Source organism: Bombina bombina, chromosome 4 (genome assembly GCF_027579735.1).
Source record: "Bombina bombina isolate aBomBom1 chromosome 4, aBomBom1.pri, whole genome shotgun sequence".
In the NCBI taxonomy this organism is placed as follows: Eukaryota; Metazoa; Chordata; class Amphibia; order Anura; family Bombinatoridae; genus Bombina; species Bombina bombina.
In genome coordinates, this window is record NC_069502.1 from 1,098,002,940 (window position 1) to 1,098,021,448 (window position 18,509).

The window sequence follows — 18,509 nt, forward strand, 5'->3', positions numbered from 1 at the left end:
GGCTTTGTCATACCGCCTTCTAATAAACGTTAAAGGTCTTTTAAAACTTCTCATAAAATTTATGAATTTTTAAATGACCGACAACATTCTGATTTATCTATCTCTGATGAGGATCTATCTGGTTCAGAAGATTCTGCCTGGTTCAGAAGATTCTGTCTGGAGTTTTGGGAAAGATCCCCAAAGTTGATTGGTCCATCTCTACTCTTGCAAAGCGTACTACTATTCCTATAGCAGATAGTACTTCTTTTAAAGATCCTTTAGATAGGAAACTTGAATCTTATCTAAGGAAGGCTTATTTATGTTCAGGTCATCTTCTTAGGCCTGCTATTTCTTTGGCTGATGTTGCAGCTGCTTCAACTTTTTGGTTGGAAACCTTAGCGCAACAAGTACCAGATCATAATTTATATAGCATTGTTAAGTTAATTCAACATGCTAATAATTTCATTTGTGATGACATTTTTGATATCATTAGAATTTGTTAGATATATGTCTTTAGCTATATTAGTTAGAAGAGCTTTATGGCTTAAATCTTGGAATGCTCTCTCTTTCCAAGGTAATAAATTATTTGGTTCTCAATTGGATTCAATTATTTCAACTGTCACTGGGGGGAAGGGAGCTTTTTTGCCTCAGGATAAAAAAATCTAAGGGTAAATTTAAGGCTGCTAACCATTTTCGTTCCTTTCGACAAAATAAGGAACAGAAACTTGATCCTTCCCTTAAGGGAACGGTTTCCAATTGGAAGCCTTCTTCAGTCTGGAATAAATTCAAGCCATTTAAAAGATCTAAATCAGCCCCCAAGTCCGCATGAAGGTGCAGCCCTCATTCCAGCTCAGCTGGTAGGGGGGCAGACTAAGATTTTTCAAGGATGTTTGGATCAATTCAGTCCAAAATTATTGAATTCAGAAAATTGTCTCTCAGGGGTACAGAATAGGTTTCAAAGTAAGACCGTCTGTGAGAAGTTTCTTTCTCTCACGCATTCCAGTAAACCCAGAAAAAGCTCAGCCTTTCCTGAAGTGTGTTTCAGACCTGGAGTTATCTGGGGTAATTGTGCAAGTTCCTTTTCAGGAACGAGGCCTGGGGTTTTATTCAAATTTGTTCATCGTCCCAAAGAAGGAGAATTCTTTCAGACCAGTTCTGGATCTAAAAATTTTTAATCGTTATGTAAGAATACCAACATTCAAGATGGTGACTATAAGGACTATTCTGCCTTTTGTTCAGCAAGGGCATTATATGTCCACAATAGACTTACAGGATGCATATCTTCATATTCTGATTCATCCAGATCACTATCAGTTCCTAAGATTCTCTTTTCTAGACAAGCATTACCAATTTGTTGCTCTTCCTTTTGGCCTAGCAAAAGCTCCAAGGATCTTTTCAAAGGTTCACGGTGCCCTTCTCTCTGTAATCAGAGAGCGGGGTATTGCAGTGTTTCCTTATTCGGACGATATCTTGGTATTTGCTCAGGTTTTACGTTCTGCAGAATCTCACACAAATCAACTAGTGTTGTTTGTTCAAAGACATGGTTGGAGGATAAATTTACCAAAAAATTCTTTGATTCCTCAGACAAGGGTAACCTTTTTAGGTTTCCAAATAGATTCAGTATCCATGACTTTGTCTCTAATAGACAAGAGATGTCTGAAATTGGTTACAGCTTGTCGTAACCTTCAGTTTCAATTATTTCCTTCAGTAGCTATGTGCATGGAGGTTTTAAGTCTCATGACTGCAGCATCGGACGCGATCCCCTTTGCTCGTTTTCACATGAGACCTCTTCAGCTTTGTATGCTGAACCAATGGTGCAGGGATTATACAAAGATATCACAATTAATATCCTTAAATCCCAATGTTCGACTATCTCTGACTTGGTGGTTAGATCACCATCGTTTAGTTCAAGGTGCCTCTTTTGTTCGTCCAACCTGGACTGTGATCACAACAGATGTGAGTCTTTCAGGTTAGGGAGCTGTCTGGGGATCTCTGACAGCGCAGGGGGTTTGGAAATCTCAAGAGGCGAGATTACCAATCAATATTTTGGAACTTTGTTTGACTCTCAGAGCTCTTCAGTTTTGGCCTCTAATGAAGAGAGAACCGTTTATTTGTTTTCAGACAGACAATGTCACAACTGTGGCGTATGCCAATCATCAGGGTGGGACTCAGTCTTCAAGCTATGAAAGAAGTATCTCGGATACTTGCTTGGGTGGAATCCAGCTCCTGTCTAATTTCTCCGGTCCATATCCCAGGTATAGACAATTGGGAAGTGGATTATCTCAGTCGTCAGACTTTACATCCGGAGAGTGGTCTCTTCACCCAGATGTGTTTTTCAGATTGTTCAGATGTGGGGGCTTCCAGAAATAGATCTGATAGCTTCTCATCTAAACAGGAAACTTCCCAGGTCCAGGGATCCTCAGGCGGAAGCAGTGGATGCGTTGACACTTCCTTGGAGTTATCAACCTGCTTATATTTTTCCGCCTCTAGTTCTTCTTCCAAGAGTGATTTCCAAAATCATAATGGAGCGTTCGTTTGTACTGCTGGTGGCTCTAGCATGGCCACACAGGTTTTGGTATGCGGATCTTATTCGGATTTCCAGTTGCCAACCTTGGCCACTTCCGTTAAGGCCAGACCTATCTCAAGGCCTGTTTTTCCAACAGGATCTCAAATCATTAAATTTGAAGGTATGGAGATTGAACGCTTAGTGCTTAGTCATAGAGGTTTCTCTGACTCAGGGATTAATACTATGTTGCAGGCTCATAAATCTGTGTCTAGAAAGATTTATTATCGAGTTTGGAAGACTTTAATTTCATGGTGCTCTTCTCATAAATTTTCTTTGCATTCTTTCAGAATTCCTAGAATTTTTCAGTTTCTTCAGGATGGTTTAGATAAGGGTTTGTCTGCAAGTTCCTTGAAAGGACAAATCTTTGCTCGTTCTGTTCCACAGAAAAATTGCTAATCTTCCTGATATTCATTGTTTTGTACAGGCTTTGGTTCATATCAAGCCTGTCATTAAATCAATCTCTCCTCCTTGGAGTCTTAATTTGGTTTTGAAGGTTTTACAGGCTCCTCCGTTTGAGCCTATGCATTCTCTGGACATTAAATTACCTTCTTGGAAAGTATTGTTCCTTTTGGCCATCTCTTCTGCTAGAAGAGTTTCTGAATTATCTGCTCTTTCCTGTGAGTCTCCTTTTCTGATTTTTCATCAGGATAAGGCGGTTTTGCGGACTAAGTTTTTTTACCTAAAGTTGTGAACTTCAACAACATTAGTAGAGAAATTGTTGTCCCTTCTTTGTGTCCTAATCCTAAGAATTCTCTGGAGAGATCTTTACATTCTTTGGATGTGGTAAGAGCTTTGAAATATTATGTTGAAGCTACTAAAGATTTCAGGAATACTTCTAATCTATTTGTTATCTTTTCTGGTTCTAGGAAAGGTCAGAAGGCTTCTGCCATTTCTTTGGCATCTTGGTTAAAGCTTTTGATTCATCATGCTTATTTGGAGTCGGGTAAATCCCCGCCTCAGAGGATTACGGCTCATTCTACTAGGTCAGTTTCCACTTCCTGGGCTTTTAAGAATGAAGCTTCTGTTGATCAGATTTGCAAAGCAGCAACTTGGAGCCCCATCCGATATGCAGCAACGCCGGTTTTTGTGTGGGTTTGGTATCCTATATAAAGCGCAGCATATAAATGCGGCACGTATATTTCACCCGTCAGACGTAGTTTTTTTACCCATAAACTAACATATGAAACACGTGCAATTTGGTATCCAATATCCAGTGCAAGGCCTTATGTGGTAAAAATGGAGGAATCTTACTCCATTTTGACCTCGCCATAAAATGCACCCGTAGCAGGCCTTGCGCTGAGTATTGGAGCCCTGTAACTTCCTAAAATGCCTTCCAAAAAAACCCTAACACCTAACGCATGCACAATGTCTATCTACCTGTCAACCGCAATCCCTAATAAAGTGTATTAACCCATAAACCGCTGCTCCCAGAGCCCACCGCCACCTACATTATATGTATTAACCCCTAAACCGCTGCTCCCGGACCCCGCCGCCACCTACATTAAATGTATTAACCCCTAATCTGACCCCCTACACCGCCGCCACCTACATTAAATGTATTACCCCCTAAACATAAGTCTAACCCTAACACCCCCCTAACTTAATTATTATTTAAATAAATATAAATAATATTACTATTATTAACTCAATTATTCCTATTTCAAACTAAATACTTACCTATAAAATAAACCCTAAGATAGCTACAATATAATTAATAATTACATTGTAGCTATTTTAGGGTTTATATTTATTTTACAGGCAACTTTGTATTTATTTTAACTAGGTACAATAGCTATTAAATAGTTAATAACTATTTAATAGCTACCTAGTTAAAATAATTACAAAATTACCTGTAAAATAAATCCTAACCTAAGTTACAAATACACCTAACACTACACTATCAATTAATTAATTAAATTAACTACAATTATCTAAAATAAAATACAATAAAATAAACTAAACTATAGTAGACAAACAAACACTAAATTACAAACAATATTACAAGAAGTTTATACTAATTACACCTAATCTAAGCCCCCTAATAAAATAAAAAAGCCCCCCAAAATAATAAAATTCCCTATCCTAAACTAAATTACAAATAGCCCTTATAAGGGCCTTTTGCGGGGCATTGCCCCAAAGTAATCAGCTTTTACCTGTAAAAAAAAAAACAATCCCCCCCAACATTACAACCCACCACCCACCCGATTTCCCCCCCCCTTAAAAAAACCTAACACTACCCCATTGAAGATCACCCTACCTTGAGCCGTCTTCATCCGATGGGCCAGAAGAGGACATCCAGACCGGCAGACATCTTCATCCAAGCGGCATCTTCTATCTTCATCCATCCGATGAGGAACGGCTCCATCTTGAAGACCTCCGGTGCGGAACATCCTTCTAGGCCGACGGATTAACGACGAATGAATATTCCTTTAAATTACGTCATCCAATCAGATTTTTTCTACCTTAATTCCGATTGGCTGATGTCCTCTTCTGCCCGGATAGGATGAAGACTTCTGCCGGTCTGGATGTCCTCTTCTGACCCATCGGATGAAGACTTCGGCCCGGCTGGGTGAAGACGGCTCAAGGTAGGGTGATCTTCAATGGGGTAGTGTTAGGTTTTTTTAAGGGGGGGATCGGGTGGGTTTTAGAGTAGGGGTGTGTGGGTGGTGAGTTGTAATGTTGGGGGGGATTGTTCTTTTTTTACAAGAAAAAGAGGTGATTACTTTGGGGCAATGCCCCGCAAAAGACCCTTTTAAGGGCTATTTGTAATTTAGTTTAGGATAGGGAAATTTATGATTTTGGGGGGCTTTTTTATTTTATTAGGGGGCTTAGATTATTTGTAATTAGTTTCAACTTCTTGTAATATTTTTTTATTTTTGTAATTTAGTGTGTTTTTTTGTATTATAGTTTAGATTATTTAATTGTATTTTATTTTAGATAATTGTAGTTAATTTATTTAATTTATTTATTGATAGTGTAGTGTTAGGTGTATTTGTAACTTAGGTTAGGATTTATTTTACAGGTAATTTTGTAATTATTTTAACTAGGTAGCTATTAAATAGTTATTAACTATTTAATAGCTATTGTACCTAGTTAAAATAAATACAAAGTTGCCTGTAAAATAAATATAAATCCTAAAATAGCTACAATGTAATTATTAATGATATTGTAGCTATCTTAGGCCTAGATTTGGAGTTTGGCGGTAAAAGGGCTGTTAACGCTCCGCGGGCTTTTTTCTGGCCGCACCATAAATTTAACTCTGGTATCGAGAGTTCAAACGAATGCTGCGTTAGGCTCCAAAAAAAGTAGCGTAGAGCATTTTTTCCGCAAATGCAACTCTCGATACCAGAGTTGCTTACGGACGCGGCCAGCCTCAAAAACGTGCTCGTGCACGATTCTCCCATAGGAAACAATGGGGCTGTTTGAGCTGAAAAAAAAAAAGCAGCGTTCAGCTCCTAACGCAGCCCCATTGTTTCCTATGGGGAAACACTTCCTACATCTGCACCTAACACTCTAACATGTACCCCGAGTCTAAACACCCCTAACCTTACACTTATTAACCCCTATTCTGCCGCCCCCGCTATCGCTGACCCCTGCATATTTTTTTAACCCCTAATCTGCCGCTCCGTAAACCGCCGCAACCTACGTTATCCCTATGTACCCCTAATCTGCTGCCCTAACATCGCCGACCCCTATATTATATTTATTAACCCCTAATCTGCCCCCCTCAACGTCGCCGACACCTGCCTACACTTATTAACCCCTAATCTGCCGAGCGGACCGCACCGCTACTATAATAAAGTTATTAACCCCTAACCCGCCTCACTAACCCTATCATAAATAGTATTAACCCCTAATCTGCCCTCCCTAACATCGCCGACACCTACCTTCAATTATTAACCCCTAATCTGCCGAGCGGACCTCACCGCTATTCTAATAAATGTATTAACCCCTAAAGCTAAGTCTAACCCTAACACTAACACCCCTCTAACTTAAATATAATTTACATCTAACGAAATAAATTAACTCTTATTAAATAAATTATTCCTATTTAAAGCTAAATACTTACCTGTAAAATAAATCCTAATATAGCTACAATATAAATTATAATTATATTATAGCTATTTTAGGATTAATATTTATTTTACAGGCAACTTTGTAATTATTTTAACCAGGTACAATAGCTATTAAATAGTTAAGAACTATTTAATAGTTACCTAGTTAAAATAATAACAAATTTACCTGTAAAATAAATCCTAATCTAAGATATAATTAAACCTAACACTACCCTATCAATAAAATAATTAAACACAATTCCTACAAATAAATACAATTAAATAAACTAGCTAAGTTACAAAAAATAAAAAAATATTTACAAACATAAGAAAAATATTACAACAATTTTGATCGGAACAGCCAATAGAATGCGAGCTCAATCTGATTGGCTGATTGGATCAGCCAATCGGATTGAACTTGATTCTGATTGGCTGATTCCATCAGCCAATCAGAAAATTCCTACCTTAATTCCGATTGGCTGATAGAATCCTATCAGCCAATCGGAATTCGAGGGACGCCATCTTGGATGACGTCCCTTAAAGGAACAGTCATTCGTCTTTCAGTCGTCGGTCCGGATGGATGTTCCGCGCTGGAGGTCTTCAGGATCCTGCCGCTTCGCTCCGGATGGAAGACCATAGAAGATGCCGCCTGGATGATGACTTCAATCGGATGGAAGATCCTCTTCTGCCCCGCTTGGATGAAGACTTTGACCGGATCATGGACCTCTTCAGCCCCCCGCTTGGGCTTGGATCAGGACATCGGAGGAGCTCTTCAGGACGGATCGGTGAACCTGGATGGTGAAGACAAGGTAGGAAGATCTTCAGGGGCTTAGTGTTAGGTTTATTTAAGGGGGGTTTGTGTTAGATTAGGGGTATGTGGGTGGTGGGTTGTAATGTTGGGGGGGGTATTGTATGTATTCTTTTACAGGCAAAAGAGCTGAAATTCTTGGGGCATGCCCCGCAAAGGGCCCTGTTCAGGGCTGGTAAGGTAAAAGACCTTATAACTTTTTTAATTTAGAATAGGGTAGGGAATTTTTTATTTTGGGGGTGTTTGTTATTTTATTAGGGGGCTTAGAGTAGGTGTAATTAGTTTAAAATTGTTGTAATACTTTTCTTATGTTTGTAAATATTTTTTTATTTTTTGTAACTTAGTTCTTTTTTATTTTTTGTACTTTAGCTAGTTTATTTAATTGTATTTATTTGTAGGAATTGTGTTTAATTAATTTATTGATAGTGTAGTGTTAGGTTAATTGTAGGTAATTGTAGGTAGTTTATTTAATTATTTTATTGATAGGGTAGTGTTAGGTTTAATTATATCTTAGGTTAGGATTTATTTTACAGGTAAATTTGTTATTATTTTAACTAGGTAACTATTAAATAGTTCTTAACTATTTAATAGCTATTGTACCTGGTTAAAATAATTACAAAGTTGCCTGTAAAATAAATATTAATCCTAAAATAGCTATAATATAATTATAATTTATATTGTAGCTATATTAGGATTTATTTTACAGGTAAGTATTTAGCTTTAAATAGGAATAATTTATTTAATAAGAGTTAATTTATTTCGTTAGATGTAAATTATATTTAACTTAGGGGGGTGTTAGTGTTAGGGTTAGACTTAGCTTTAGGGGTTAATCCATTTATTATAGTAGCGGTGAGCTCCGGTCGTCAGATTAGGGGTTAATAATTGAAGTTAGGTGTCGGCGATGTTAGGGAGGGCAGATTAGGGGGTTAATACTATTTATGATAGGGTTAGTGAGGCAGGTTAGGGGTTAATAACTTTATTATAGTAGCGCTCAGGTCCGCTCGGCAGATTAGGGGTTAATAAGTGTAGGCAGGTGTCGGCGACGTTGAGGGGGGCAGATTAGGGGTTAATAAATATAATATAGGGGTCGGCGGTGTTAGGGGCAGCAGATTAGGGGTACATAGGGATAACGTAGGTGGCGGCGCTTTGCGGTCGGAAGATTAGGGGTTAATTATTTTAAGTAGCTGGCGGCGACGTTGTGTGGGCAGGTTAGGGGTTAATAAATGTAATATAGGGGTCGGCGGGGTTAGGGGCAGCAGATTAGGGGTACATAAGTATAATGTAGGTGGCGGTCGGCAGATTAGGGGTTAAAAATTTTAATCGAGTGGCAGCGATGTGGGGGGACCTCGGTTTAGGGGTACATAGGTAGTTTATGGGTGTTAGTGTACTTTAGGGTACAGTAGTTAAGAGCTTTATGAACCGGCGTTAGCCAGAAAGCTCTTAACTCCTGCTATTTTCAGGCGGCTGGAGTTTTGTCGTTAGAGCTCTAACGCTCACTTCAGAAACTACTCTAAATACCGGCGTTAGAAAGATCCCATTGAAAAGATAGGATACGCAAATGGCGTAGGGATCTGCGGTATGGAAAAGTCGCGGCTGAAAAGTGAGCGTTAGACCCTTTAATCACTGACTCCAAATACCAGCGGGCGGCCAAAACCAGCGTTAGGAGCCTTTAACGCTGGTTTTGACGGCTACCGCCGAACTCCAAATCTAGGCCTTAGGGTTTATTTTATAGGTAAGTATTTAGTTTTAAATAGGAATAATTGCGTTAATAAAAATATTATTTAGATTTATTTAAATAATAATTAAGTTAGGGGGTGTTAGGGCTAGAGAGGTTTAGGGTTTAATAACTTTAATGTAGGTGGCGGCACGGTGTAGGGGGGTCAGATTAGGGGTTAATAAATTTAATGTAGGTGGCGGTTTAGGGGTTAAACACTTTATTTAGGTGCGGCGGGGTCCGAGATCGGCGGTTTAGGGGTTAATACATATAATGTAGGTGGTGGTGGGCTCCGGGAGCGGTGGTTTAGGGGTTAATACTAGGATAGGTTTATTGCGGTGTGGGCTATGGTGGTTTAGGGGTTAATAATTAGGCTTATTGCGTTGTGGGGGATTGTCGGTCTAGGGGTTAATACATTTATTATTAGGAGTGAGAGGGGGGATTGCGGATATAGGGGTATACGTGTCGGGCTTATTTTTGGGAGGCGTGTTAGACAGTTATGGGAGATTTAATATTTTAGTTAGTTTTTTTTTTAGGCGCAGGCAGTTTCTAAAGTGCCGTAAGTCACTGGCGACTCCAGAAATTTGTAGTTGCACTTATTTCTGGACATCACTAGTTTATCCGACTTACGGCACTTTAACAACTGCCGGCGCCATATATGCAATAACCTGATGTGCGAGGTGAAACTACGGGCAGCGCGGGTTCCCTCGTTTGCGCTGAAAACTACGCCGTATATCGGATCGCGCCCCTGGTCTTCTTTGCATACTTTTACTAAATTCTACCATTTTGATGTTTTCTCTTCTTCAGAAGCAGTTTTTGGTAGAAAAGTAAGCTGTTTCAGTTTGATTCTTCTACTTATAATTTCAGTTTTTTTCATTAAAAAGATTAATGAAAAAAACTATTCAAATCAGCCAATAGAATTTCGGTAGCTCTTATCCGATTGGCTAATTTTTGAATTTGAAGGCTCAAATCAGCCAATAGGAATTCAAGGGACGCCATTTTTAATCGCGTTCCTTAAATTCCTATTCAGTGTATGGCAGAGATCATATGAAGAGGATCATCCAAGCTCGATGGCTCTGCGGTCACCAGTCTTCACTTCCAGACTCGCCGGTCTTCAGCTCCACGGTCATCGATCTTCAACTCCGCCCTCCGCTCTGCGCCGGCTGGTTCCTGGAAGAAGAAAGAAGAGGTCCCCGCTTGGAAGAAGACTTCACTGCCTGGAACAGGACCTTCTCCACCGGTCTTCAGGACAGGTGAGGACCACTTGGGGGTTAGACTTAGGGTTTTTTAAGGTTTTATTTGGGGGGGTTGGACAGAAAAAGAGCTGAATGCCCTTTTAAGTGCAATGCCCAACAAATGCTGTTTTCAGGGCAATGGGTAGTTAAGGGTTTTTAGTGTTGGGTTATTTTTTGGGGGGGTTTGGTGGGTGGGGGGTTTTACTGTTGTGGGGGCTTTGTGTATTTTTTGGAAAAAGAGCTGATTATCTTGGGGCAATGCCCTGCAAAAAGTAATTTTAAGGGCTATTGGTAGTTTATTAGATTAGGGGTGTTTTTATTTTGGCGGGGATTTTTTATTTTCATAGGGATTAGGTATAATTTTTTAAATTTGGTAATTTTCTTTATTTTCTGTAATTCTAGCTTAAAGGGACAGTCTACTCCAGAATTTGGATTAGACTGCCCCTTTAATTTATACTTAGTTTATTTGTATTTTTAAAGTAGTGTTGTTGTTTTTTTTTAAGAGTAACTTTAGTATTTTGTAAATTAGGTAATTTTGGTTCATTTAGGGGGTGTTAGGTTAGAGGGGGTTAGGTTTATTGCATTGTGGGCTATGGCGGTTTAGGGGTTAATACTTTAGTAGGTTTATTGCATTGTGGGTTAATGACGGATTAAGGGTTAATAGTTTTAATATGTAGTTTGCGATGTTGGGGTTGGCGGTTTTAGGAGTTAACTGAGTTATTACTTGCGGTGTGGGTTTGATGGTGGATATAGGGGTTAATAGTTTAAATAGGCATATTCCGTTGTGGGGGGTTGTCTATCTAGGGGTTAATAAATGTATTAGTAGTGAGAGGGGGGATTGGGGATATAGGGGGTTTTACGTGTCGGGCTTATTTTTGGGAGGCGTTTTAGACTTTTATGGGAGATTTGTTATTTTCTTTACTTTTCTTAGGTGCCAGCAGTTTCTAAAGTGCCGTGTCACTGGCGACTCCAGAAATGTGTATTTGCGCACATTTCTGAACGTCGCCAGTTTATCCGACTTACGCCACTTAGGAACTGCCAGTGCCATATATGTAATACCCCGATGTGCGAGGTGAAATTACGGGCGGTGTGGGTTTCTGGGCTTACGCTGAAACCTGAGCCATATATTGGATCGGGCCCTGCATAGGTTTTTTTTTCCACTTTTTTTTTCTCCATTGATTTCTAGAGAGAATAGGATATTGCCCATGCAATATTCTAAGTGTGCTAGAAGTAAGCTGTTTGCACGCGTCGGGTTAGCACGAGCATGCAAACGTTTTACTTTCAACTAATATGAGCTTAACCCAAAATGTTTGCTTCTAGAGCAATCAGCGCTCTAGCAAAAGTGCTAAATAGCACTCCACTTGTAATCCAGCCCTTAATGTGCTACTAATGCTAAAGCTGAATGAGAATTATTTGCAATATTTATTATTAAATGATTTCTTATTCCAGTCTTTGCCTGTATATTTATGTAATTATGTATAGTTATGTATTTATGTAATTATGTATAGTTATGTAATTATGTATATCTATGTAATTATGTATATTTAGAAAAAAACTTTACAATAGACTCATTACATGTTATGTGTTGTCCTTTAATTTAGCTCTGAAAGATGTTCTTTTTCCCACTGAGTTTCTATAAAGTAATGAAAGCTGAAATGTTTGAACTTTTCCTGTGATCTCAACCTCTAGTTAAGAAGAATAAAGTACAGATATAAATAGGCAAGAAACTGTGCAAACAAGGCAGTGTGGAACATAGGATTATCTAACAGGGTTTCGACACTGCATTGTTTGCACAAACTTTATTATTATTGCTTAATTTATATCTGCCCCTAATTGTTCTGAGCAGAAGACTGAGATAAATAGAAAACATTTTCAAATATGGCAGCACCCATTAGTTTATTGAAACCAGAGTACTTTATAGAAGCTAGACCTTTACACTTAAATCTTAAATATTTAAACAACTAATATACTAATATACAACTATATATACATATACATATACACACATACACACACACACACACACACACACACACACACACACACACACACGTACATTTTATTTTAAGGCAAATTTTTGCTTTGAATATATAATTATGTTCAGCGTGTATTTACTTTTTAATACCCCTTTAAGAAGGTTTACCTTTCTGAATGAGTTAAACACATAGAAAAAGAATGATGACATCTGTTGAAAAATATCTAAATATAGCATTTTATTTTTACACCAGAAAGTCAGCCTTTAATAATCTAACTTTTCATATAGGCAGATTAGTGTTTTTACACATTTTGAGTAAATGAAAATACAGACCTCATGTAGCAATACTCATTTTGTAACCCATCTGCATTATCCAAATATTTTGCTTACTTTTTCTCACAAGGGTTTTTTTAAAACAAATTATTTATACAAATGATACATTTGCCAGTTGCATTATAAAACTGTCCTATATAAATATTTACATTTTAATCTGATATAGAGTGTTATGTCTCGCCATTTAGAATCTTTATTATTCACTTATATCGTGCCAGTGGGTAACAAGAGAAACAAATAATAGCAATAAACCTATAAGCTTATTTCTGTGGCCTGGCTAATTGCTGCCTTAGGCAGACTGGAGACTGGTTTATTAACAGATAATTATTTGCGACTGGACTTTTTGTATATTAATCTTTCATATTAACCTTCACAGGCATAACAAACAGCTTAAGGTGATGTTCGTAGGAGGACCAAACCAAAGGAAGGATTACCACATTGAAGAAGGCGAAGAGGTAATTTATTTATGTTTTTAAAACAATTTATTTGATACTTTTCAAAAACCCACATTGTTTCTGCACTTTAGTTATAGGTCTATTTGAGCTTTATATTTATAATAAGGTTTTATATAACACAGAGATACAAAGCTCTCTTCCACAAAGCTAATATACCCTCAAACACAGAAAACGATATTGCAGAAATGAAGGGGTTATAATAAAATTATATGATGTACTAGAACATCTTACTGCACTGTTGCTTAAAGGGACACAAAACCCAACATTTTTTTTTCATGTTTCAGATAGAGCATACAATTTTAAACAACTTTTCATTTCAATGCTATTATTTAATTTGCTTTGTCCTTTTGGTATCCTTTGTTGAAAAGCATACCTAGGTAGGTTCAAGAGGTGGGAACTTCCTGGTGATTTGTGACTGCACATACATGTCTGTTATCTCTTAGCAATGTCCTCGGGTAGCTCCCAGTAGTGCATAGCTTATCCTTCAACAAAGTATACCAAGAGAATGAAGCAAAATTGATAATAGCAAATTAGAAAGTTGTTTCAAATTGTATGCTCTATCTGGATCATGAAAGAATAATGTGGTGTTCCATGGCCCTTTAAAGGGACATTAAGCACAAAATATATTACATGCACCTCCCTTTAAATATGGGTGACACTATTTTGGAACTTACACTGAAGGTATCTGAAGGATTGTTGCTGCACATGTGGTAGCACATTTAAACCCATAGTTAAAGTTAGCTCCAGAGCAGAAATGCACTACTGGTATAGGTATGAACACAACTGCTGCAGGGGTGGCATACGTGTGTAGCCACCAACCAACAGACTTAGCTATGAAGCTGGCTTTAAAAGAACATTAAATAGCTCTTAATTCTATGTAAAAATTGTGCTTTGTCCCAAGTCCCCTAAACCTCATTTTTCAAAATGCTACAAATTGCCTAAACCATTAAATTGATCTGCAACAGGTTAACATAATTTGCTTTTTAGGCTCTAAGGGAATCTGGGACAATTGCCTATTTACACAAAACAAAAGGTGAATCATCTCCTTTTAACTATGTGTTATCCTTTTGCAGGGGTCAAACATAACTCCGTACAAGCAATTGTGCAATGATAAAATGTTTTTTATGCCCCTTTAACTATTGTATTCAGCACCAATATCTTTCTAATGAGCTACTTGCAAATTAATTAAACATACTACATTACATGTAAAAAAGAAAATGATTATTATTATTATTATTATTATTATTATTATTATTATTATTATGTTACAAATGAAAGTTGCCATTATCTAAACTGGGTTTGCTAAAATTTACAAAAATGTAGAAAGTTGGAAAATGATTGTTGATCCACTACAAAAATAGGATTCTTCCTATAAGGTTCTATATCAGGGTACCTTGAATTCATGTTTAATTAAAAAAACCAAAAAAAAACCAAAACCCATTAGCAATCCATTTTAATAGGAACCCTGAATTCTAGTATTCACATTAACTTTATTTAGACGTGCAATACTCTAGCACAGTCCTGTAGTGACCAAGGCTAATTATTATTTATACATTAACATAAATAAATGTAGTACTATGTAGTTCTGTAGTAAACATATTCCTTACACAAGGCACCTCACCTGCTGCACCCTTCTGTTAGTTCCTTTATTGGTTTCCAAAATTAAATTGTTACCCTTACCTATAACTCTATCATTGTTTGCAAATATTATCCCACCTCTTTCACTCCAAATAGAATTTTCTGCTTGTTTCTTCTTTCAGAACTTCCTCTCATTCCCATCTACAAGATAGTTATAGAACTGCATTTGCGGCGTGTTCCTTGTTTTGTTTTGTAAGGCTTATTTTAAGCATTTATAGTTGAAACATACATATTTATCTGATATTTTACTTGGATTTCTCATCTAACCTTTTAAGTGTTCCCCTTTGACTGTCTTTAGCATACAAGCTTGCACCCACCTGTCCTGTAGATCACTATATTGTATGTATACTCCTATATTGTTTGTGTATTTCTTGTTGCAAACATTATCCTGTAACCAAGCACCAAGTATCATAATGCAAAATATATATTGGGGCTTTATAATTAAATGATGATGGTGATAATAATAATAATAATAATAATAATAATAATAATAATAATAATAAAAAAAATATTTTAAAACATCATGATCAAATTAATTTTGATACATATGCAGTATATGACATGACCACTAGTTGGCACTGTGTGCTTGAATTTGATACCTTCCTTGCTCTATTTTATACTTACAGAGACACATCCCCATTCAAAACATCTAAAAATGAATATATTTTCTGTTTTAATATAATTACACACATAGGATATTTCATAAGTTATTCTATCAATCCATAAGTATATTGCTTTAACACAAATTATTGCAAGCACAAATAAATGCTTGTATTCAGGCTAATTATTTACTTGCTGTTATTGTGTTATAGATACATGAAACTCAGATTGTGTTAATGATTATGTACAAATCTATATTATGTCTCTTGGAAGCGGTTACTAAGAAAAATACATAGTTATGTATTAATTTTAGTGGTACAGTAGGAACTCCTGTTCTTTACCTTTATATTCCATGAATCAATAGGGGTTAATGTTAGAAATTCACTAGGAAGCAAGGGACTACAGAAAGGACCACATTCAAGCATAGACTGTTTATATTCAGTAACATTAAGAAAATAAATGTTAACAGGATCCTGCTGCAGCTATAGCCTCTTTTTTATTATTATTATTTTTCTGCTACTGTTCATATTACATTTGTAGCATATAAGTACCATTTATATGTGTTGTAGTATTCCCCTTTTTAACCTTCTTTGAACTGATGTTGGATGACTGCTTTGTAATTATTTGCCCCTCTGTATCCTTTATCTGTATTTCTTGCCATTTTTTTTTTTCAATCCATTATATTGTACCACAATCTTTATTATACCCCATCAAGCTGTATATAACTTCAGAGGTTGTTTACTACTCTCTGTTCTATATTTTTCTTTTAGGATTCCCTTTATCAGTTTATTTATGTTTCTTATGTCACTGTACAAAAATAATTTCTGCTTTGGAATGGGTTGCTTTGTAAGATCAGACGGCTTTTTTGTGTGGAGGTAATCTCCCACTGGGGACTATAGCTCTAAAAAAGCGCTTTATGGCAATAACCACTAAGGTTTTATTTCTTAAAGGGATAGCAAACCCCAACATTTTCTTTTAGGATTCAGATAGAACATACAATTTTAAACAACTTTCCAAATTAATTCAATTATCAATTTTTCGTCATTCTCTTGTTATCCATTGCTGTAGGGACATCATTGCTCTATTGACAGGAAGCTGAAAATATCTATTTAGCCAATCATAAGAGACAAATGTGTGCAGGCACCAATTAGCAGCAGCTCCCACTAGAGTAGGATATGTGTGTATTCATTTTATAACAAGGGATACTAAGAGAACGAAGCATGTTTGAAAATAGAAGTGAATTTAAAAGTGTCTTAAAATGACGTGCTCTATCTGAATCATGCAAGTTTATTTTTGACTTTCCTATACCTTTAAGGGGAAATTGTACCTTATATTTTTTCTTTGCATGAATGTTTTGTAGATGTAAAAAGTGTAAGCAGGGATAGAGGCGCCAATGGTGCAGGTAAATGGTGGTACAGATGGCAATAATAGCCCAAATATACACAGAGTACTCACATTTATTGAAGGCACTCACTTGTACCTATAGAGACGGGCTGGATTTTAACAGCAATCCAGCTGGCTGATCCAGGGTGAAATGGCTGGTTCGTGGGTGTCAGAGTGCAGATACTCTAAAGTAGCATAGCAAGGTAGTACCAAACATAACACAGAGTTGATTTATATAAAAAAATGGATTTATTTAAAACATATAAAAAGATTTACCACTCATCACAGTGTTAAAAAAATAATTGGTACATCAGGAATACATGCGACGCGTTTCTCAGTTAAAACTGTTTCCTCAGGCATATTGATGCCTGAGGAAACAGTTTTAACTGAGAAACGCGTCATATGTATTCCTGATGTACCAATTATTTTTTTAACACTGTGATGAGTGGTAAATCTTTTTATATGTTTTAAATAAATCCATTTTTTTATATAAATCCACTCTCAGTGTTATGTTTGGTACTACCTTGCTATGCTACTTTAGAGTATCTGCACTCTGACACCCACGAACCAGCCATTTCACCCTGGATCAGCCAGCTGGATTGCTGTTAAAATCCAGCCCGTCTCTATAGGTACAAGTGAGTGCCTTCAATAAATGTGAGTACTCTGTGTATATTTGGGCTATTATTGCCATCTGTACCACCATTTACCTGCACCATTGGCGCCTCTATCCCTGCTTACACTTTTTAGATTTCCTCCTTTTGGATGCTAATAGAGAGCTGCTTCCTTGTTCAGCCAGCTGGATTGCTGTTAAAACCCAGCCTGTGTCTACCGGCACAACTGAGTGCCTCCTCTTATTGTGAGTACCTAGTGTTCACATACGTTTGATATACCAAAAGCTCCATTGATCTGCACCATTGGCGCCTCTTTCTTGTTGCTTTTTCTTAACATGTTTTGTAGATGATCCATTTATGTAGCCCATCTGGGAGTGTTTTTGTAACAATGTATAGTTTTTGCCCATTTTTTTTTTTTTAACTTTGTGCGGATTTTCAGATCCCTTGCCAAGCCCCAAAGTGTCAGATGTATACACGCGTTTACAGACTCCTGCTGGCTCCTGTTTGTCTAATTTGCCTTTTCATATGCAGGGAAGGTGGGTGGAGTGTCTGCTGATTTTGTTTCCCCAGCCCGTTTCAGTGGGTGTCCCAGTCAAATCTTATTAACACTGCTAAATGGAAGATTCTAAGTAAGTTTTTAAAAGGCGTTATACATGGACACTTGATCATATATATGACGTAACTACTGTTGCAAGTGAAAAAATCCCTATAATAAAATTTGTGCCCACTATGTGGATGTGCAAAATAGGGACTTTTCACGATGCAACTGCAGTTGCTACACCCGAGACAAGGGAAACAACCAAGATTCTTTTTGGTAATAAACTGTTGGGATACAGATTTGACAGAACCAATGTCAGCCCGTATTAGTGAATCCCTAAGGCTTTTACTGCGCTTGTAGGCTGGCATAGGAAACTTGTCAAACTCCTCAACATCCGCAATACGGGCTGACATTGGTTCAGTCAAATCTGTATCCCAACAGTTTATTACCAAAAAGAATCTTGGTTGTTTCCCTTGTTTCGGGTGTAGCAACTGCAGTTGCATCGTGAAAAGTCGCTATTTTGCACATCCACATAGTGGGCACAAATTTTAATATAGGGATTTTTTCACTTGCAACAGTAGTTACGTCATATATATGATCAAGTGTCCATGTGGGAAGG

The 18,509-nt window shown here is 37.2% G+C and overlaps 1 protein-coding gene across 1 annotated transcript in view; it reads left to right on the forward strand.

The window, feature by feature from the left end:
- HAAO (3-hydroxyanthranilate 3,4-dioxygenase) overlaps positions 1-18,509 on the forward strand; it is a 288,957-nt gene that overhangs the window by 35,643 nt on the left and 234,805 nt on the right. The window contains exon 2 of the mRNA XM_053712312.1: positions 13,042-13,120. Coding sequence (XP_053568287.1) covers positions 13,042-13,120 — 79 coding nt within the window. The remainder of the gene's footprint in view (positions 1-13,041; positions 13,121-18,509) is intronic.